At 39.7% G+C, this 24,179-nt stretch overlaps 1 protein-coding gene across 7 annotated transcripts in view; it reads left to right on the top strand.

Moving 5' to 3' along the window:
- Positions 1-24,179, top strand: part of map4l (microtubule associated protein 4 like) — a 76,191-nt gene that overhangs the window by 16,133 nt on the left and 35,879 nt on the right. For 4 of the 7 annotated variants that reach the window (XM_058066062.2, XM_058066064.2, XM_078791368.1 and 1 more), the window contains exons 1-3: positions 14,655-16,492; positions 22,193-22,551; positions 23,789-23,956. In XM_058066062.2, coding sequence (XP_057922045.2) covers positions 15,289-16,492; positions 22,193-22,551; positions 23,789-23,956 — 1,731 coding nt within the window. In that variant the 5' untranslated portion in view covers positions 14,655-15,288. Of the gene's footprint in view, positions 1-600; positions 688-878; positions 957-1,182; positions 1,423-14,654; positions 16,493-22,192; positions 22,552-23,788; positions 23,957-24,179 lie in introns of those variants that run through there. The other 3 variants (XM_058066065.2, XM_058066066.2, XM_058066067.2) reach the window with 2 other exon arrangements.

Consider the following 24,179-nt stretch of genomic DNA (forward strand, 5'->3'; position numbering starts at 1 on the left):
CATGCTAATGTAATTATACTAATATTTTTATAATTTTGCGCTATATGCTAGATGTTAGCATGCTAACATTAGCAAGGTCTAATTTTTTGTCATTTTCATAAAATGACTCTATTATGCTAGGTGTTAGCATTTTCAAGAATGTTAACTTAGTGATTATCATGCTAATGTTAACATGCTAACATAATTATACTAACATTTTTATAATTTTGCCCTAGTATCCTAGATGTTAGCATGCTAACATTAGCATCTTAGCATTCTTCAAGTCTTCCAAAAATGGCAAATTTGTTTTGTTTGTGTGTTAATATTGCGACTTTAAAATATCATGTGTTTTTTCTAATATTTCAACACTCAATTTTATTTCAACAAACGAGCTTATTCATGTAAAACTGCCCTTTTTTCATAATATTTTTATTTTATTTTACTTTATTGTTCTGTTTGTTACTATGTGGGATGATACAAAAAGCAATCGGCTCCCCGGGCCGCACTTTGGATACACCTGGGTTGGCCTAAATCTGCTGTTGATGGGGGTGTATTCTATCTGTTGAAATGACGTGAAGTGTTCATCCTTCATGATGATGACGGGTGTTTTTATTCCTTCAGGGCCTGGGATGATGTCATCAGTGATGCAAACGGGCGGACGTCAAAACCCACCCGGCCAGCCGGCCTTCACCTCCGATTACCTGTCGGGTGAGTCTGGGGATGAGTATAAAGGTGACTATAGGGGTGTTATGTCATGTCTAGAAGGCTCTAATCATGTTAAAAAGTGTATTTAGAAGGTGGTAAATTGGTTTTCTATGTTGTATTTTCTCTTAGAAAATATGAGTGTAAAGGTGACTATGGGGTGATGATACCTTTTGTTATGTGTCTTGCTTTGCTAGGTCCGATGGTGGGAGGAATGACGGACCAGTGGGGACAGAACAAGACCAAGGACTGCAGCATGCCTGACTCGTTTCTAGGTTCTCTTCTATTTTTGTTTTATCTATTATCTGAAACGTTGGCGCGGTTTAACACCAGAATCCAACATCTATAGGTGTAATGCACATTTGACCCACTAGGTGGCTCTCAAGTATTAGCCACATTAGCTTGGCAAACACACATACTTCTACGTACATGACAGTTTATGCACATGTTTTTTCATGGTTGGATTCGATATTAATTCAGCATCTGCTTCTCCGTCGGCAGGATTCCCTCCATCCGGACTGAGCGGGACTACGGGTTCGGGCATGCCGCCATTCCAAAGTGGTGTTAACGCCACTCTTGGTCAGTCCGGGATGGGTAAAGCTCTGGACTCTCAGAAGGGTTTGGGTCTGATTGGATCTGATCCCCAAAGCATCAGTAATCCCGGTGGGAACAACCCCTTCAAAACCAGTGAACCCTTTTCTTCTGGTGGTACTGGGATCCACACTTTGGAGCACAGTCCAGGTAAGAGAACGGGCTTGGTTGCGTGTGTTATTGCTGGGGTGTGAAACATATGAAACCTTTCCTAGATGAACGTTCTTCTTCATTCTTCTTCTACCGACGGCAGAGCGAGAGTGTGGCTGATGACATGACCACAAGTTTACTCCTATCTTTAGATTCCCCGCACCTTTTCATTTATTCATTGGAGTTACACAACTCACTGCTTCCTGTACTTTCCTGTTAGAGGGCGCTAGTTATCGCTACAAATAAAATAACACAACATGGCATGAAGGTGGGCCACTGGAAGTACCCTTGGCCATAATACCCAACCCCCAGCCCTTTGACTACCCTGAGGGTAAAAAAAAACACGGCAGTAATCCCTTCTGGCATGTTTTTGTCATTTTTGTAGCACGGAAAACTTCTTTACTACCTTCTAAATACACTTTTTAACACTATTAGAGCCCTCTAGACATGGCATAACACCCCTATAGTCACAGTTACACTTCTATCACCCAATATGGTAGATATAATAACAGCAAATAAGACCTTGAAAACCTGTTTACCACCTTCTAGATACACTTTCAAACATGATTAGAGCCCTCTCGACATGAAATAACACCCCTATAGTCACAGTTACACTTCTATCACCCAATATAGTAGATATAATAACAGAAAATTAGACCTTGAAAACCTGTTTACCACCTTCTAAATGCACTTTTTAACATTATTAGAGCCCTCTAGACATGGCATAACACCCCTATGGTCACAGTTACACTTCTATCACCCAATATAGTAGATATAATAACAGAAAATAAGACCTAGAAAACCTGTTTACCACCTTCTAAATACACTTTCAAACACGATTAGAGCCTTCTAGACACGAAATAACACCCCTATAGTCACAGTTACACTTCTATTACCCAATATAGTAGATATAATAACAGAAAAGAAGAGCTAGAAAACCTGTTTACCACCTTCTAAATACACGTTCAAACATGATTAGAGCACTTTAGACACGAAATAACACCCCTATAGTCACAGTTACACTTCTACTACCCAATATAGTAGATATAATAACAGAAGAGCTAGAAAACCTGTTTACCACCTTCTAAATACACTTTCAAACACGATTAGAGCCCTCTAGACACAAAATAACACCCCTATAGTCACAGTTACACTTCTATTACCTAATATAGTAGATAAAATCACAGAAAATAAGACCTAGAAAATCTGTTTACCACCTTCTAAATACACTTTTTAACATGATTAGAGCCCTCTACACATGGCATAACACCCCTATAGTCACAGTTACACTTCTATCACCCAATATAGTAGATATAATAATGGAAAATAAGACCTAGAAAATTTGTTTACCACCTTCTAAGTACACTTTCAAACATGATTAGACCCCTCTAGACATGAAATAACACCCCTATAGTCACAGTTACACTTCTATCACCCAATGTAGTAGATATAATAACAGAAAATAAGACCTAGAAAACATGTTTACCACCTTCTAATTACACTTTCAACCATGATTAGAGCCCTCTAGACATAGCATAACACCCCTATAGTCACAGTTACACGTCTATCACTCAATATAGTAGATATAATAACGGAAAATAAGACTGTTTACCACCTTCTAAATACACTTTCAAACATGATTAGAGCCCTCTAGACATGACATAACACCCCTATAGTCACAGTTACACGTCTATCACTCAATATAGTAGATATAATAACAGAAAATAAGACTGTTTACCACCTTCTAAATACACTTTCAAACATGATTAGAGCCTTCTAGACATGACATAACACCCCTATAGTCACCTTTACACTCCTATCACCCATCAGAGTAGACATAACGGGAGTAAATAAGACATAAGTAAGACTTGTGCTGTAAAAGTGTTCCCTAGGGTCATGGTTCCCAAGCAGTGGTACGTGCACCTCTGGCATGTACATGAGCAAAGTACAGGGGGGTTACATGGGAAGATTAAATTATCGTAAATTACGGTCTAAGCACGTGGATGCGTCCTTGCTGTTCCAGTTAGAGTCATCACGTCATGCCGCCATGTTTGCCTTTCATGCATGTCAGGTGCTGTGCCACCATGAAGACGTGCATCCGCTAAACACCCTATCACCTTGTAGCGCTGTACTTGGTGGGAGGGGCATGTTGCTCAGACAACAACAGCCATCAATGGATTCTATCTGTATGCGTTACGCTCCTCATCCTGTCAGAGGGCTTTGGTGTATAGAAATGAAAAGTGATATTGGAAATGCTATGCTATGATTTGCATGCGTTTTGTTGTTTATGTTTCATGTGTTTGTATGTTGATGTATTGTGAGAATGCGAGCATGCGTTTCTCAGTCTGTATGCACCATGCACGCCCTGCATTGTTGCGGACTTTACGTCTCCACCATCCCAACCTCAATCCAGCAATCCATCAGGAGTGTAAAGGTGACTATAGGGGTGCTATAGGGGTCTAGATGGCTCTAATCATCATAGAAGGTGTGTTTTAGAAGTTGGTAAACCGGTGTTGTATGTCTTATATGTCTTATTTTCTGTTATTATGTCAACTGTACTCGGTAGTTTGAGTGTAAAGTTGACTATAGGGGTGTTAGTTCATGTCTAGTGGGCTCTAAAAGTGCATCTAGAAGGTGGGAAATATGTTTTCTATGTCTTATATTTGTTATTATGTATACAATATTAGGTAATAGGACTGTAAAGTGACTATAGGGGTGTTATATCATGTGTAGTGGTCTCTAAAAGTGCATCTAGAAGGTGGTAAACATGTTTTCTATGTCTTATATTTGTTGTTATGTCTACAATATTAGGTAATATGATTGTACAGTGACTATAGGGGTATTATTTCATGTCTAATGGGCTCTAAAGTGCATCTAGAAGGTGGAAAACATGTTTTCTATGTCTTATATTTGTTTTTATGTTTACAATATTAGGTAATATGATTGTAAAGCGACTATAGGGGTGTTATTTCATGTCTAGTGGGCTCTAAAGTGCATCTAGAAGGTGGAAAACATGTTTTCTATGTCTTATATTTGTTTTTATGTATACAATATTGGGCAATGTGATTGTACAGTGACTATAGGGGTGTTATTTCATGTCTAGTGGGCTCTAAAGTGCATCTAGAAGGTGGAAAACATGTTTTCTATGTCTTATATTTGTTATTGTGGATACAATATCAGGTAATATGATTGTAAAGTGACTATAGGGGTGTTATTTCATGTCTAGTGGGCTCTAAAGTGCATCTAAAAGGTGGAAAACATGTTTCTATGTCTTTTATGTGTTATCATGTCTACAATATTGGGTGATAGGACTGTAAAGTGACTATAGGGGTGTTATATTATGTGTAGTGGTCTCTAAAAGTGCATCTATAAGGTGGTAAACATGTTTTCTATGTCTTATATTTGTTGTTAGGTCTACAATATTAGGTAATAGGATTGTACAGTGACTATAGGGGTGTTATTTCATGTCTAATGCGCTCTAAAGTGCATCTAGAAGGTGGAAAACATGTTTTCTATGTCTTATATTTGTTTTTATGTTTACAATATTAGGTAATGTGATTGTACAGTGACTATAGGGGTGTTATTTCATGTCTAGTGGTCTCTAAAAGTGCATCTTTAAGGTGGTATACATGTTTTCTATGTGTTATATTTGTTATTATGTGAACAATATTCGGTAATGGATGGGTAACTGACTATAGGGGTGTTATGCCATGTCTAGAGGTCTCTAATCATGTTTGAAAGTGTATTTAGAAGGTGGTAAGCAGGTTTTCTAGCTCTTATTTTCTGTTATTATATCTACTATATTGGGTGATAGAAGTGTAACTGTGAGTATAGGGGTGTTATGCCATGTCTAGAGGGCTCTAAAAATGCATCTAGAAGGTGGTAAACCTGTTTTTTATGTCCATTATGTGTTATTATGTCTACAATATTAAGTAATAGTATTGTAAAGTGACTATAGGGGTGCTATATCATGTCTAGAGGACTCTAGAAAAAGTGCATTTACAAGCTCTAATTGCGTCAGTATTTAATTTATAGATGAGGAATCGTATTTAGCAGAAATTGACTGATCACTGTGGGGTGTGGAACCAATTACCCGCCATGATGGAGGGATTACTGTACAGTAGAACCTCAAATATTGAACCTGATGTGACATTATGGAGCAGGAAAGAAATTCATAGTTGATATTTTCGGCATGATAACAGTGGAGGGAGCCGTGGAGTGATGGTTACCTCCGAAAGTAGACGCTCCGTCACTCCTATTTTATGAAAATGACATTTCGGAAGAAGGCTTAATAAAAAAAATTCAATTCACGTTCAGGTAGCTAATTTTTAAAGTATGCAAGTGGTTCCTCCTCTTATGAAAACTTCCCCCCTCGGCAGCTCCCATCCTCTCTCCCAGCGGCTCAGTGGATGACAGCAGCCCCGCCTCCTCCACTTCCGAACACCTCAGCCCCGAGCGTTCGGGTCCTGGCGGCTGCGACGCCGGAAAGCAACAGCAGAGGCACAAGAAGAAGAAGAGGAAGGACCGTGACGAGGCGTACGGTTTCTCGAGTAGCCAGAAGAATGATGACCAGCACGGGGCGGCGTGGGTGGAGGAGGACGAGGAGGAGGACAACTGGGAGTGGGAGATCAGAGAGAGCGGAGCCGGGGGTCGGGTCAGAGGCAGGAAGGCTAAAAGCCGGGCGAGGCTACCGGAGGAGTGGGGTGCGCCCCAGCAGGCGGCAGCGAACTCCGGACCCTCAGAGTTCCCTTCCATGGATCCGCCCACAAGTTTCACCAATCATTCCCGTCACATTCCCAATTCAGACGGGCCGGAATCTGCTAGCAAACCTCAGCCCATTCTCGAATCAACTGCCGGAAAGAGCGGCGTTCCTTTAGCGCTGATGACGGGGGACAACCTGAGCCCGATCTCCCAGACGTTCTCCTTTCTCGATTCGGTCCTCCAGACCCCGCCGGGTTCCACTCCTGACTCGCAGAACCCCGCCCCGATCGCTACCACTCCCTGTCTCGCATCTGCGGAAACCCAGCGTCCCAAAACCGCCTTCGAGTCGGTCCTCAACGCCAACGCTAAGCCGTTTGTTCCCGGTGGCGCCGTGTTTACTGACGGTGACGCTTCTAGGCCTCCGTCGTCAGACGCTTCGGCCACGCCCTCTTTCCCCACCACCGCACCGGCAGCCTCTCCCTCTGTTCTTGCACACCCCAAGAAGCAGGAGTCCGCCTCGCCACTGCTCCCCCCACTGGAAGGTTGGTGAACTGCAGGATAACACCAGGCTAGTTCATGCTTGGATAGCGGGAAGCTAAAGTCGTTTTTTTTTGCATGTTTTACTTTTTCGATTGAGTACTAGACTCCCCTTGGTGCTTGCTCTATATTTCTATACTACTCATCAAAATATTAAGATTGGCAAGAACGTACATTTTGCACTGTTGGACTGATCTTTCAAGGCACACTGATTATTGTGTTCTATTGCTATATCAACATGGAAGCTACCAAAAGAAACATTAGACTCCTGTCTTGCTACCTTTTTGCGTTCTTTCATTCATTTTCTACCGCGAGGGTTGCGGGGGGTGCTGGAGCCTATCCCAGCTGTCTTCAGGTGAGAGGCGGGGTACACCCTGGACTGGTGGCCAGCCAATCACAGGGCACATATAGACAAACAACCATTCACACTCACATTCATACCTATGGACAATTTGGAGTCGCTAATTAACCTAGCATGTTTTTGGAATGTGGGAGGAAACCGGAGTACCCGGAGAAAACCCACGCATGCACGGGGAGAACATGCAAACTCCACACAGAGATGGCCGAGAGTGGAATTGAACCCTAGTCTCTTAGCTGTGAGGTCTGCATGCTAACCACACGACCGCCGTGCCGCCTTTTGCGTTCTTTAGTAATCAGTAATTTAGTAACAAGCAGGAGAACATTAAGATTGTAAGTTTCAGGAAAATATCAGCTCCCAACTAAAGAAAAAGAGAAAAGCAGCTTTTTTGTGGAATTATATTATTGGACAGAACTCGGCACCTTTATTTGGGTCTAGGATGTTCAGATTAGATTAGATTGTAAAGTGACTATAGGGGTGTTATTTCATGTCTAGTGGTCTCTAAAAGTGCATCTATAAGGTGGTAAACATGTTTTCTATGTCTTATATTTGTTATTATGTATACAATATTAGGTAATAGGATTGTAAAGTGACTATAGGGGTGTTATTTCATGTCTAATGGGCTCTAAAAGTGCATCTAGAAGGTGGTAAACATGTTTTTTATGTCTTATATTTGTTATTATGTATACAATATTGGCAATAGGATTGTAAAGTGACTATAGGGGTGTTATTTCATGTCTAGTGGTCTCTAAAAGTGCATCTATAAGGTGGTAAACATGTTTTTTATGTCTTATATTTGTTATTATGTATACAATATTGGGCAATGGCATTGTAAAGTGACTGTAGGGGTGTTATTTCATGTTCCTGTGTCTTCACAGACAGCCAATGGGAGCATTTTTTAGGTTCTACTGCTTAACGTTTTAGTTCCATGAGCCTCAGGATGTTTTTGACAAGTGTGAAACCTTGAAGGTCTGCATAGAACCTTCTTAAAGTCCAACAGTGCAAAATGTGCATTATTTTAATGTTGGAGCAGTGAGTTCAATTCCTTTATTTTTACACAAGACCACAAACATGAAGAGCGGTTAGCATCTTCTGGCTGAACTTTAGCTGCTCAGATCTTCTAAGCGTCACTTTCTGAGGTGGCCTGCTGATGCTTTGGTCGTTCTATGGTGTGTTGTCTTCTACTAGACATGCAAGATGGTCGTAGTGCTTTTGAGCAATGTTTGTGGAATAAGTAGTTCTGCTTCATTTTCCATCTTCTCTCACGTTCCCGATTGATTGTTTGCCATCCGTAGAGAGATCCCTGGTTTTGTTGTTGTTTTCACCTCTAAATACGGTCGGCACAGGCATATTATTTATATCAACTTCACTCCTTGCTTTTTTTCTTTTCCAAATATTTTTTATTATAATATTATTTTTAATATAATTTTTTAAATATTATATTAATATAATAATATTTTATTATAATATTTTTTAATTATCATACAAGGTTATTTTTACACAACAGACTGAAATAACCATGTTTGTCTACCATAACATCAGCTGTTGCTTGGTACTGTCAATCTATGGCTCATCTTTTGGAATTTTTTTTTTCCTTGGTTGGTACCAGGAAAGGAGCTGAACGGAGCGATGCGTACTGAAACACTACCAACCGTCTTCTCCTGCATTCTCTTGTATTCACTCTTCTAATGCTTCCTACCTGATGACTCATCACACAGCAACTTAACACTCAGATGTTACATTTGTTAAAAATATAAACATATCCCAATGCCTTTTTTTTATATGAAAGAAAACAACATTTCATTGGAGGAGAATATGGCACTGCGTAGAGGACCTGGATCTAAAAGTAAAAAGACAGAAGCTGACGTCACTGCAGCACCCTATTGTATGTAGATTTTTTTTAAAGTCATATTGGTACATGTCGGTATATTTCTATACAGTATACACCTTTTGGGTATTAAGTTGCTGTGTGATGAATTTAGTGCTGTTATGTTGTTATACTGGGTATATTTAGACCTCCAATGGGTTGACAAGCTTGTTGTGAGTGCCACTGATAGCTCCTGATAGAAAGAGCTACTGTTTACTCACTGGATAAGCCGCAGTGTTCAAACTTTTAAGTAAAGTAGCGGCTTGTACACCGGAATTTCTGGTCGTTTTCTCACATTGAAGAAATTGGAGGCAAAATAAACGCCAACTGCGGCTTCCTATTGGTCAGGTTCATCACATTTACAATACTTTGTATGCCTACATGAATATTTATTCTTAACATTGTGTTTCTGTCCCTCCCTTCCCCTTGTCTCTCTCTTACTATGCTGCCAATGATGTAGTACTAGGTAAGTCGCATTTATATATATATATATGTATATATCTATATATATCACATGTTTTACGCACTTTACTGCCTTCTACGGTCCTGTAAAAATTAATTTTGGCCAGTCTCTGGACAAACAAAAACAGGCTGCCATTGGCCGAACCAGAAGAAAACAACACCAGCAAACTCCACCGTCCTTAACACAGACAATCATCCATAAATACATGTGTGTCTTCCACCTCCAGACCGACAGGAAGAGGGTACACGCTGTACATTGCTTTCCATAGAACAACGGCGTGAATGGAGTGAGCCTTTTTGTCAGTCATACAGTCTCTTTACAGACACACTTGACACAGTTGAGAAAGGCTAGCTGGTTTATTCAGTGATATAGACACTCTGAAAATACCAATGACATCAAGGTCACAACAATTCTTCAATGTATTCCCTGGAAGCACAGCTTTTTGGAAAAAAAAAACATTTAGAGAACATCTTGTGTAATAATCATGTCACATACTGTGTCATATAGCACTTTTATTGGGGGTCCCAAAACCCCCAAAACCAACCAAATAGCTCTGTTTCTCGAATAGGTTGACAAATGAATTATATGGGGATCTTGATGCGTGTCACTAGGTGGCAGTAATGACACCAAACATTGATGAAAGTAACTTAAACTTACCTTAAAGGGACCCTGACATGATTCATTAAATATTCAAAGAATAATTGAAATATAAGCGACCATTCTTACCATTCTGTGGTCATCTGAAGGCACCAATCCATGACTTAAAGCTTAAGTCAACATTCTAAAAGTTCTTTATTTCATCTCCAAATATTTATTCCTCCCCCAAAACTATTTACTCATGGCTAAAATTTTGGCTATGATTGCTATAAACATTCTCTGCCTTGTACATCGCTATGTTTATGTACCTTTATGGCATCGCCTCTGGAAATGAGCTAGCTCGCTCGTCATGGCTAGCCCCATCAACTATAAATGTAACATAAGTCCAAATAATATATAACATATTTAAACAAAGTTAATGAATCATGTCAGGGAGCTGAAGCAGGAAAAAAGTAACCTAAATGACAGACCTTGTTGCATCTATGATTTTAACTCTTTGGCGTCATCGTGAGGCTGCAAGCTGAACTGCAGCTCCTCTTCATGATGGTAGCTGTAGTCCATGGTGTTTTCACCATCACATCACAGGTAACCCATGTGATGGGTCACACCAGGGAATAATAATAATAATAATAATAATAATAATAACAATAATAATAATAATAATAATAATAATAATAATAATAACAATAATAATAATAATAATAATAATAATAATAATAATGTCTACTTCAAGAACTTGTTTATTTATTACACATGATTTGTATGTGCTAGTTTATTGACCATCAGCAAATGCTAAATATTTTGCCTTGTTTTGTTTATTTTTCTATTATTATTTATTTTATTTTTTTTAAATTCAAGTCTATGCTCTTAAAACCTTCATAGTATTATTAATTTAAATACAATTCTGAAGTCTAAAATAAAAATATATAATATTGCGTAGACAGAAAGACCATCAGCATCAGACCATCAGGTTTATTGACCATCAGCAAATGGTATATATTTTGCCTTGTTTTATTTATTATTTATTATTTATTATTTATTATTTATTATTTATTATTTATTATTTATTATTTATTATTTATTATTTATTATTTATTATTTATTATTTATTATTTATTATTTATTATTTATTATTTATTATTTATTATTTATTATAAATTCAAGTCTTATGCTCTTAAATCATGATTTAATCTTGCTTAAATCATGCTCTTAAAATCATAGTATTATTAATTTTAATACAATTCTGAAGTCTAAAATAAATTACTGTTTATTTTTCTATTATTTATTATTGTTTATTTTGTTATTATTTTTTCCATTTTGATTGTATTATTTTATTAATTTTTAATTTTTAATTTTTAATTTTTAATTTTTAATTTTTAATTTTTAATTTTTAATTTTTAATTTTTAATTTTTAATTTTTTTAAATTTTTTTTAATTTTTAAATTTTTTTTAAATTTTTTATTTTTTATTATTAGTAAATTCAAGTCTATGCTCTTAAAATCTTCATAATATTATTAATTTAAATACATTTGTGAAGTCTAAAATAAAAATATATAATATTGCATAGACAGAAAGACCACTTTGATGCATTTGGTCCCTTTAAGAAGACTTCCTGTCTGTTTGGAGACGAGAGACGAGGAAATCGGACACGCGTGCACATGTCAGCATCATTGATTGTGCGCCATCCATACTCGGATACAAACTGTACGTGTTTACGTTCCTGAACGTCTCACATGTCCACCGTGTCTCCTTGGTTTGGTTGACATCACGTCTTCCTGTGTCCGCCCACATCCTCTGCATGTCCGCCACAACGTAATCATCAGCGCATCTGCACTGCAGGGGTGGGGCGGGCAATTGAGGGTGTTGGTGAGGAAAGGGGAGGCGTTGCCAGGGAGACGTGGGAGGCAGTTGCCATAGCAACTAAGCCATGCAATCGGCAAGTGAGGGGATGGAGGACTATAGAGAAGGAGCGGACCGGGGTTTGACATTCAGTGAGGCTGAAGATTAAAAATAGAAGCGCTGTGACAAGATCCCCAGCCCTCTGCCCCTCCTACGCCCCCCCGCATACCACCCCACCCCCCCCCCCCCCCCGCCCCCACCCTTCCTTTCTCCTCGCCCAGCAGCGCCGGCTGGCATGCTGTCAGGTGTAGGATCCTCCCTCCCGTCTCCTTTTGGCTTCCATTTCTACAGCTGCTCAGGAATATGTGACCTTCAAACATTTGCAATGACCTCTGTGATTCCATCGGCGGAGAAAGACGCGCAAATCTAATTTGGAGATAATAATATTTGTCAATATCAATTTTTAATGTCATCTATCTTCATAATGTTTCTTAATCTTCATAATTTGCCCTCATTTCAAGAGGAGAGGATTCCTACCTGGCAACCGTTAGGGTTAGCCTTTGGGGTTAGGTCAGGGGTTTAGGATTAAGGTGGTTAGGTTAGGTGGTTAGATTTAGGGCTTCCGGGTTGGGTTAGGATTAGGGCTAGGAGGTTAGGAGTCAGGTTAGGTGCTTAGGATTAGGGTAAGGAGGTTAGTGGTTGGGTTAGGGAATTAAGATTAAGGTTGAGGTTAGATTGCGCTGGGGGTTAGGTTTAGGGCTGAGGGTTAGGGTTAGTCTTTGGGGGTTGGGATTAGGATTAGATCAGACGGTTAGGATTACGTGGTTAGGTTTAAGGTTAGGAGGTTAGAGTTAGGTGGTTAGATTTAGGTTTAGGAGGTTTTCTGGGTCGGGTTAGGATTAGGGCTAGGAGGTTAGGAATTGGGTTCGGTGGTTCGGGTTAGGAGGTGAGGTGGATTGGATTAGGTGTTTAGGATTAGGGTAAGGAGGTTAGTGGTTGGGTTACGGGATTAATATTAGGGTTGAGGTTAGATTGCGCTGGGGGTTAGGGTGTTAGTATTAGGGCTGAGGGTTAGGGCTAGTCTTTGCGGGATGGGATTAGGGTTAGATCGGGGGTTAGGATTAGGTGGTTAGGTTTAAGGTTAGGAGGTTAGGGTTAGGTGGTTACATTTAGGTTTAGGAGGTTTTCCGGGTCGGGTTAGGATTAGGGCCAGGAGGTTAGGAATTGGGTTTGGTGGTTAGGATTAGGATTATGAGGTTAGGGGTTAGGGGATTAATATTAGGGTTGAGGTTAGATTGCGCTGGGGGTTAGGGTGTTAGGGTTAGGGTTGAGGGTTAGGGTTAGTCTTTGGGATTAGGGTTAGATCAGGGGGTTAGGATTAGGTAGTTAGGTTTAAAGTTACGAGGTTAGGGTTAGGTGGTTAGAATTAGGGTAAGGAGGTTCATGGTCGGGTTAGGGGAATTAAGATTTGGGTTGAGGTTAGATTGCGCTGGGGGTTAGGGTGGTAGGATTAGAGCTGAGGATTTGGGGGGGTTGGGATTAGGGTTAGATTAGGGGGTTAGGATTAGGTGGTTACATTTAGGTTTAGGAGGTTTTCCGGGTCGGGTTAGGATTAGGGCTAAGAGGTTAGGAATTGGGTTCGGTGGTTAGGGGTCAGGTTAGGTGGTTCGGGTTAGGAGGTGAGGTGGATGGGGTTAGGTGGTTAGGACTAAGGTAAGGAGGTTAGTGGTTGGGTTATAGGATTAATATTAAGGTTAAGGTTACATTGCGCTGGGGGTTAGGGTGTTCGGATTAGGGCTGAGGGTTCGGGTTAGTCTTAGTCTTAGTCTTCCTTGGGCATCTGGCGACTTGAGAGGCTCCCAATTGTCAACCCCCCCCCTCCCCCCCTCTGCCTTTAAAACATACTGTAACTGAAATGAATTGAGAAAAGGTTATAAAGCCATTTCTAAAACTTTAGGACTCCAGCCAACCATAGTGAGAGCCATTATCCAGAAATGTCCAAAAAACGGTGGTGAACCTACCAAAATGACCCCAAGAGAGGTCACAAAAGACACCACATCATCCCAAAAAAAGTGCCGTCCATAAAACATCAGGAAGGCATCTTAAAATGTTGGTTTAGTAGTGGTTGCAATGGTTCAATTCCTACTCAGTGTAAATGGCTGTCTGTGTTATTGACTGGCAACCAGTCAACAGCGTGTTGCCTGAAGGGAAGCCGGAACAGGCTCCGCCTTCTTGTGACCCTGAACAGCAGAAAGCAGCATGGAAAAACGGATGGATGGATGGATGGATGGATGGATGGATGGATGAGACATGGTAGCAACGTTAAATGTGACTGACTGGGAGTCTGTCCGGGTTGTACCCAGCCTGCCCCCAACCCCCCCACATCAGATTACAATTGAATGCATCACATAATCAGTTCACAGTTCCACATGTCCAAAAGGAGTAGGAAGAAGCAAAGCTTATTAAATCCTACCCCTCCATCTGGTACTTTTACAATCAGTAACTGTTACATTTGTTCACTTCCTGCTTTCCTAATGTAGTTTAAGTTTTTATTTTTTTATTTTTTTATTTTTTTTAAACTTTTGTCACGTACCGAGTCTGTCCGGGTTGTACTCAGCCTGCAACCCCCCCCCCCCCCCATACACACACATCAGATTACAATTGAATGCATCACATAATCAGTTCACAGTTCCATCTTGTACTTTTATAATCAGTAACTGTTACATTTGTTCACTTCCTGCTTTCCTAATATAATTTAAGTTATTTTTATTTTATTTTATTAATTTTAATTGATATGACCATACAATGACACAATGGTTACCATAGTAATCTTTGAATCACATTGGTTTCGTTTATGGATACAATGAAAGCTTACCTGTTTTCATAATAAATTACACATGACTTACAGGCACATAGACGCCAAGAAAGCACCCTTGTAAGAAAAATCATGTGGTATCATTCTCTTATTTAATTTGCGTCCCTAACTGCGTCACACTAGCCTCAACGCGGTGAACGACCAAGCAGCCAATCAGGCTCGTATATCGGGTCAACGCCGGGGCTGCCGTCTGCCAGCTGAGCCGCTGTGACAGCCATTGATGTACGTCTCGTGTTGGATGTAAAAAAAAAATCCAGCCAATCCGATGAAGGAATATTCCTGCTTGTCATGTGACTGTGTGATGTCAAGGAGAGAGAGAGAGAGAGAGCAAGGTGTAATTTAGCCCGCACAGCTGATGTGTGCAGCGCTCAGACCGAAACGGAGACGACGCGGTCGCCATGCGTATTTATGTACGTCGCATGCACGCATGCACTTTGTGCACACATAAACAACTCCAAGGCATCACTTTAAGGACTGGATGGATTTCTTTCTTTAAGTGCCTTTGAGCAAAGGACATTTCTCCCTCCAGGAAAGGAGCTCAATGAACGTTTTTGGATACCAAAACAACCGAGAAAAGACGGAATAAACGGAGTAAAAAAAAAAAAAAAAGCAAAAAAGACGACGGGAAAATGTCCTTCCTGTCTGGCTCACAGTGGCAGCAGCCTGGCGTTATCGTCGCTAGCAACGGGTGCAGACAACCTTCCAGTGGGCAGCAACCTGCAAATGCCCCCTCGTCCTCCGGCTCGTTTGACCCAGCCAAGGTGGCCCCCGGTGGGGCGTTTGCGTCCATCCCGGAAACGGTGTTCAAAGTGACTTTAACGGAAGGTGAGCCGAGATCAGGGTGTGGCAGAACATCCCCAGGAACCCTGGGTCTAAAGCCGCCCATTCTGATGGTACACGATGACGAGTCGACGGGTGGCAACCAATCGGAAAAAACGACGGGGCTTTCACTGGGGAGCGCGGGTCAAAGTCCCAGCAGCCCGTTTTCTTCCTACTCATCCACGTCGTCTCCTTCCATTTCACCCGGGAAACCATTTCCGAACTCAACACTGGAACTGAAGCCTGCGTCAACAACCGGCGTGGACCCGAATCTTCAGCAACTGAAACCAAACTCCGCTTTTCCGAGCAGACTTCAACATTCCCAAGTGGTTCCTCCGAAGCAGGACACAACATTTAAGGACGATCTTTACCGCTCCGTTAAGGGAAGTCCCACTTCGGAGATCAGAGAAGGCCTTATTGAAGATACAAGACCCGAGTCACCTTCCGGAAGGCAAAATCGGAACGTCGTTGCTCCTACAGTAGGAAATCTAACAGAAAGTAAAATGGCAGTACCTCTTTCGGATGACAGATTGTCGGAAAATGGAAATTCTAAACGGAAAGACCAAGTGGGATTAAATGTTCCACCTGGCAACGGCATCACAGACAGTAAGGATCAAATGTCACAGGATTCCGATGGAAAAGTGGGATTAAGCGTGACTGTAAACCCGGAGAGAAGAAATATCCAAGCCAACGAACTTCCGCCGCGAAGTTTAGTCAGACGGGCGATGTCGGACTGCTCTCACCTGTCTGTCCCCACATTAAACGCCGAGATGTACCCCAACAGTTTGGGAATCTCGTCCAGGAGGATGCCTAACCTGGAAACGGCATGTCCGACCAGGGTGCCCTACCCACACGGCGCCGTCCGACGCTCGCTCACAGTCACGGATGGCACAGAAGCCTCCGCCGCCATGGCCTCCATGTTATCGTCTCCGTTAATGCCGTCATCCCCACCGCCTAGGAGGCATCCTGGCGTCTGTGAAAGCAACCTTTTAATTTCCGTTCCAACCCCAGCAGGTATGGAGGGCTACCAATGGGGAAGACATCTTTCTTTGTAGCGCAGTGTCCTGGCGACCTAGGTTGCTAAATGTCCACTGAAAAATGTTCCTCAGTAACTACTCTACTCGCCAGTTTATTAGTTCCTCAGTAACTACTCTAAATGTAAGAGTTTGTCATTTGTTCCTCAGTAACTTCTCTACTCGCCAGTTTATTAGTTCCTCAGTAACTATTCTAAATGTATGACTTTGTCATTAGTTCCTCAGTAACTACTCTAAATGTATATGATTTAGTCATTAGTTTCTCAGTAACTACTCTACTCACCAGTTTATTAGTTCCCCAGTAACTACTCTAAATGTATGACTTAGTCATTAGTTCCTCAGTAACTACTCTAAATGTATGACGTTGTCATTAGTTCCTCAGTAACTACTCTACTCACTAGTTTATTAGTTCCTCAGTAACTACTTTAAATGTATGACCTAGTCATTAGATCCTCAGTAACTAATCTAAATGTATGACTTTTTAATTAGTTCCTCATTAACTACTCTACTCACTAGGTTATTAGTTCCTCAGTAACTACTCTAAATGTATGACTGTCATTAGTTCCTCAGTAACTACTCTACTGACTAGTTTATTAGTTCCTCAGTAACTACTCTAAATGTATGACTGTCATTAGTTCCTCAGTAACTACTCTACTGACTAGTTTATTAGTTCCTCAGTAACTACTCTAAATGTATGACTTGGCCATTAGTTCCTCAGTAACTACTCTAAATGTATGACTTTGTCATTGGTTCCTCAGTAACTACTCTACTCACCAGTTTATTAGTTCCTCAGTAACTACTCGAAACGTATGACTTTGTCATTGGTTCCTCAGTAACTACTCTACTAACCAGTTTATTAGTTCCTCAGTAACTACTCTAAACGTATGACTTTGTCATTAGTTCCACTGTAACTACGCTAAATGTATGACTTAGTCATTGGTTCCTCAGTAACTACTCTACTCACTAGTTTATTAGTATCTCAGTAACTACTCTAAATGTATGACTTTGCCATTAGTTCCTCCGTAACTACTCTAAATGTATGACTTTGTCATTAGTTCCTCAGTAACAATTCTACTCACCAGATTATTAGTTTCTCAGTAACTACTCTAAATGTATATGACCTAGTCATTAGTTCCTCAGTAACTACTCTACTCACTAGTTGATTAGTTCCTCAGTAACTACTCTACTCACTAGTTGATTAGTTCCTCAGTAACTACTCTAAATGAGTAGAACTTAGTCATTAGTAACTCAGTAACTACTCTACTCAATACTGTATTAGTTCCTCAGTAACTACTCTAAATGTATATGACTTAGTCATTAGTTACTCAGTAACTACTCTAAATGTATATGCTAATTTTTGCTAATTCCAAACCTTGAAGAAGACCAGGCCTTTGAGGAGTTTTTTTCTTCTCTGATGGAATTCACATGAGGAATGATTGGGGGAGGAATGATCTGCTCAGTCATTCGATGGAGTCGAGCAGTGATAGTAATCTGCCAATGAAACTGCTCCTCCGTCGGGAGATGATGCAAAGTTAAGGCAGCCAAAAGTGCGAGGAAAGGCACGGAGTAATGAAAATAATCATAACAAATCATAACATAATTCCACTAAGGCTGCTAAGGATCAGCGCTCATGACCAATTAAATTCTGCGACATACTCCACAGGCTGTTTGGCACATTGAGTAAGAATATGAAGTTAATCTTTGGCGTTCCCTTGCAGCCCGTTACAATACCAACTGTATGTATCCACCTGTTTTCTTCTTCTGCTCCGAAATGTAAGGCGTTCACATTAGCTTTGAGCGAGCAATCATCAGGGAAAGGCTGGGACATTGATTAGACATTCACTGCACTCACGGAAATATAGAGCAGCTATTTTGAGCCGTGTTAGCACACACACACACACACATACATACACACACACACACACACACCGTTGTGTAGGTGAAGAGCTTCTAATGACGTGATGTTGAAGATTTTAAAGGCGCAGTGTCCTGCGTGTGTAACATCATTAGCTAACAAGTGTCACCGGGAATCAGAAGGTCATTAAACAGACGTCGTGCTGCCTTCAGGGCCCACCTAAGCGGCAGTCACCTATGACTACTGGATGGTTTCTTCTTGTGAGCGGTGTAATATAAATGACTACTAATATGATTTGTGTGTGGGGGGGGCACGGTGGTCGAGTGGTTAGCGCGCAGACCTCACAGCTAGGAGACCAGGGTTCAATTCCACAGCCATTTCTCGGCCATGTCTGTGTGGAGTTTGCATGTTCTCCCCGTGCGTGCGTGGGTTTTCTCCGGGTACTCCGGTTTCCTCCCACATTCCAAAAACATGCTAGGTTAATTAGCGACTCCAAATTGTCCATAGGTATGAATGTGAGTGTGAATGGTTGTTTGTCTATATGTGCCCTGTGATTGGCTGGCCACCAGTCCAGGGTGTACCTGATACACGTTTATATCAGGTGCACCTTTTGGGTGTTAAGTTGCTATGTGATGAATTTAGTGCTGTTGGTAGTGACAACATCATAACTGTAACTGTACACTGGTATATTTGCACATTTACACATTTGGCACCGAGACCTCACAGCTAGGAGACCTGGGTTCAATTCCACCCTCGGCCATCTCTGTGTGGAGTGTGCATGTTCTCCCCGTGCGTGCGTGGGTTTTCTCCGGGTATTCCGGTTTCCTCCCACATTCCAAAAACATGCTAGGTTAATTAGCGACTCCAAAGTGTCCATAGGTATGAATGTGAGTGTGAATGGTTGTTTGTCTATATGTGCCCTGTGATTGGCTGGCCACCAGTCCAGGGTGTATCAGGTGCACCTTTTCAGTGTTAAGTTGCTATGTGATGAATTTAGTGCTGTTGGTAGTGACAACATCATAACTGTAACTGTACACTGGTACGTATATTTGCACATTTGGCACCTAGACCTCACAGCTAGGAGACCCGAGTTCAATTCCACCCTCGACCATCTCTGTGTGGAGTTTGCATGTTCTCCCCGTGCATGCGTGGGTTTTTTCCGGGTACTCCAGTTTCCTCCATAGGTATGAATGTGAGTGTGAATGGTTGTTTGTCTATATGTGCCCTGTGATTGGCTGGCCACCAGTCCAGGGTGTACCCCGCCTCTTGCCCGAAGACAGCTGGGATAGGCTCCAGCTCAAAAAGCGGTAGAAAATGAATGAATGAATGATTTGTGTGATGATTATTTATGATATTTACTGTTTTTGTAAAACATACACATTACAACTGAACCCATAGTTGTGAATATGAGGTCAAAAATGTCGAAATTCAATCTGACTGAATGTTAATGATCAATATTAAATATGAAATATTAATGTGAATCTTAAAAAAGCGACATTCAGCACCAAGCTGAAGGTTTGATTTCCTAGTCTGCATGGAAAAGCAGTTTCATGCATTGCAGGTTCTAACAATAAAGCTGCCTTGACAGCAGGAAGTGGTGACGGCGTGGCGCCGGCTTCATCAGCGACGTAAATAGAATGATGACACACTCCGGCCTGCCAATCAATTCGACAAGAGAGTAGCAATTTTGTAGCAAGAACAGAAGCAGAGTCTATGTTGGAGGGAAGTGAAATATGGGATTCTTCCATTTCCCACTGGGGCTCAAACGTAACGTTTTTTTTTCTGTCAAACGCTTGGCTCTCGTCCAATCACAGCCTCTGATGTACATAAGTTGGAGTTTGGGAATCGTCAACCTGTAATGTTGGTAAATGTCATCCATTTACATCCGCTACATCCGACCGGAAGCAAACTAGCGGGGATTTCAGGCTGTCTGCAGCGGGACTCGAACCTCCCACATGCATGTAGATGGACGTTTGAGGAAAGATCACAGAGCAAAAATGAGCACCGAGGGTGATTGAAGGGGCATTAACGCTGAGTGGAAGCAGATGTCCTCTCGCCGTTATGTAACGCCTCATACGTTCCCATCACCCAAGCGCCCGCCTCCAAAGCCTTCTTGGTGTACAAAATACAGTACCTAATCACTACTCATCAGTTCCTCAGTAACTACTCTACTCACTAGTTTATTAGTTCCTCAGTAACTACTCTAAATGTATGACTTTGTCATTAGTTCCTCAGTAACTACTCTACCTACTAGTTTATTAGTTCCTCAGTAACTACTCTAAATGTATGACTTAGTCATAAGTTCCTCAGTAACTACTATACTCACTAGTTTATTAGTTCCTCGGTAACTACTCTAAATTTATGACTTAATCATAAGTTCCTCAGTAACTACTTTACTCACTAGTTTATTAGTTCCTCAGTAACTACTCTAAATTTATGACTTAGTCATAAGTTCCTCAGTAACTACTCTAAATGTATGACTTTGTCATTAGTTCCTCAGTAACTACTATACTCACTAGTTTATTAGTTCCTCGGTAACTACTCTAAATTTATGACTTAATCATAAGTTCCTCAGTAACTACACTACTCACTAGTTTATTAGTTCCTCGGTAACTACTCTAAATTTATGACTTAATCATAAGTTCCTCAGTAACTACACTACTCACTAGTTTATTAGTTCCTCGGTAACTACTCTAAATTTATGACTTAATCATAAGTTCCTCAGTAACTACACTACTCACTAGTTTATTAGTTCCTCAGTAACTACTCTCAATTTATGACTTAGTCATAAGTTCCTCAGTAACTACTCTAAATGTATGACTTTGCCATTAGTTCCTCAGTAACTACTCTACCCACTAGTTTATTAATTCCTCAGTAACTACTCTAAATTTATGACTTAGTCATAAGTTCCTCAGTAACTACTCTAAATGTATGACTTTGTCATTAGTTCCTCAGCAACTACTCTAAATGTATGACTTTGTCATTAGTTCCTCAGTAACTTCTCTACTTACTAGTTTATTAGTTCCTCAGTAACTACTCAAAATTTATGACTTAATCATAAGTTCCTCAGTAACTACTCTACTCACTAGTTTATTAGTTCCCCAGTAACTACTCTAAATTTATGACTTAGTCATAAGTTCCTCAGTAACTACTCTAAATGTATGACTTTGACATTAGTTCCTCAGTAACTACTCTACTCACAAATTTATTAGTTCCTCAGTAACTACTCTAAATTTGTGACTTAGTCATAAGTTCGTCAGTAACTACTCTAAATGTATGACTTTGTCATTAGTTCCTCAGTAACTACTCAACTCACTAGTTTATTAGTTCCTCAGTAACTGCTCTAAACTTGTGACTTAGTCGTTAGTTCCTCAGTAACTACTCTAAATTTATGACTTAGTCATAAGTTCCTCAGTAACTACCCTAAATGTATGACTGACATTAGTTCCTCAGTAACTACTCTACTCACTAATGTATTAGTTCCTCGGTAACTACTCTAAATTTTTGACTTAGTCATAAGTTCGTCAGTAACTACTCTAAATGTATGACTTTGTCATTAGTTCCTCAGTAACTACTCAACTCACTAGTCTGTTAGTTTCTCAGTAACTACTCTAAATGTATGAGTTAGTCATTATTATCATATGCTGAAGTCAATCACAGGATAAATGAAGGTTTTGCAGGAATCCAGGAATCATATTCCAGGAATCATATCCGTATTTCTTCATGCGTTCCTCATAGCGGCTTTTTCTATTCACGTCTGAAAGTCAGCATTGCAAGGATTTGGGTAAACAGGCCGATACTAACTTTGCTTTTCTTCTTTGGCAGTGAAGGCAGACAAGGACAAGCAGGAGAAGACAGATCTCTTCCCCGGAAAGGCGCAGAAAATCGATGCATTTGACAAGAAAGAGGTAGCGGAGCAGCAGAAGAAGGACAACGGCCCGGACAAGAACGTCAAATCTGAGAAGATCCTGAAAGACGAAGACAAGCCCGACAAGGTGAATGCAGAGAAAAACAACAACAACAAGGCCAGCGAGAAGGCGGAGAAGACGGATAAGCCAGAGAAGACCAACAAAGATGACAAGAAGGAGGAGGAGAAGAAGCCGGTTGAAAAAAAAGACGACAAAGGAGGAAAAGGGCTGGCGAAGAGTCCAACGGGCAATGGCGGCCCAGACAGTAAGAACAAGGTGGGTCTCACTCTCATTTCCTTTAGCAAGTAAGCTAATGGTTGTATTGACAGTCGTCATTCATAAACGCTGATGGGCCAAATATCCGTCTATGGAGGTTCCTTGGGAAAAGGCATCGGAATGGTTGTCTGTGGGTTGTGTTCAGGTGACCTGGTTCTACTTGGACCCCAACTCGCTAAAGCAGGCGCTCTTCCTCGTTCTTCCGCTTTTCTCATGCTTATTGGTGCTGGAGCATGATGACGTATTACTTTATCATTTTTTTATTTTTTTATATATTTTTTTATAAAATATAAAAATATAATATAATATAATATAATATAATATAATATAATATAATATAATATAATATAATATAATATAATATAATATAATATAATATAATATAATATAATATAATATAATATAATATAATATAAAACAATATATCACTTTATCATTTCTTTTTTTAATATTTATTATAAAATATAATATATATATTTTATATATAATATAATATAAAAATATAAAAAATATATCACTTTATAATTTCCTTTTTTATATTTATTATAAATATAAAAATATATATATATAATATAATATAATATCAAAATGTAAAACATATATATCACTTTATCATTTCTTTTTTAAATATTTATTCTATAATATAAAATATATATATTTTTTCAATATAATATAACATAAAAATATAAAAAATATATAACTTTATCATTTCTTTTTAAAATATTTATTATTAAATATAATATATATTATAATATAATTTAATATAATATTAAAAAATATATAAAATATATAACTTTATCATTTCTTTTTTAATATTTATTATAACATATAAAACAATATATATATTATATATAATATAATATAAAAATATTTAAAAATATATCACTTTATCATTTCTTTTTTATATTTATTATAAAATATAAAAATATGGATATTTTATATATAATATAATATAAAAAATTAAAAAATATATCACTTCATCATTTCTTTTTTAATATTTATTATAAAATATATATATTTTTTCTATATAACATAATATAAAAAAATATATCACTTTATCATTTCTAACTTGTTTTATGATTGTGGTAATTGTTGCTTCCTCCATTGATGCTTCTTGTTTTCTTTTGTTTTTTTCTATGCCTCCCCCCAATTTGATCTTTACACATTTCTTTATGTCCATATTTTATTTTCTCCCCCCCCCCCCCCTCCTTGTGGTTCCTTTCAAATTGACCATTAGTCTGACGTGGCTGCCGCCAAAACAAACACATCCAAATCCCGCCCATCCACCCTCTCTACCAATGGTGAGGCCGCCTCGGCCAAACGTCCCTCCCCAACCGCCACCCCTGCTAATAAAAAAAGCCCCCAACCCAAGGCGAGGCCCCCAATTGCACCCGGATCTGCAAAGGTGAGTAGGCGACATGACGCATGACGCATGCTGCATTACGGAATCTAAATATAGATTTGTTTTCTTTGTTGCTGAACTTATTTTGGACTCTATTTTAAAACCTTTTTTTTTTTTGCTTCAGCTAATTTTGTCTCCTGCTTTGCACATGAACGACCTTTCCAAACACAAAGAGACAAAAAAATATCTTTTATGTACCCAGACAAACACACACACACACACACAC

This window comes from Doryrhamphus excisus, linkage group LG6 (assembly GCF_037039965.1).
Source record: "Doryrhamphus excisus strain RoL-2023G ecotype Guam linkage group LG6, RoL_Dexc_Guam_v1.1, whole genome shotgun sequence".
Lineage (NCBI taxonomy): Eukaryota > Metazoa > Chordata > Actinopteri > Syngnathiformes > Syngnathidae > Doryrhamphus > Doryrhamphus excisus.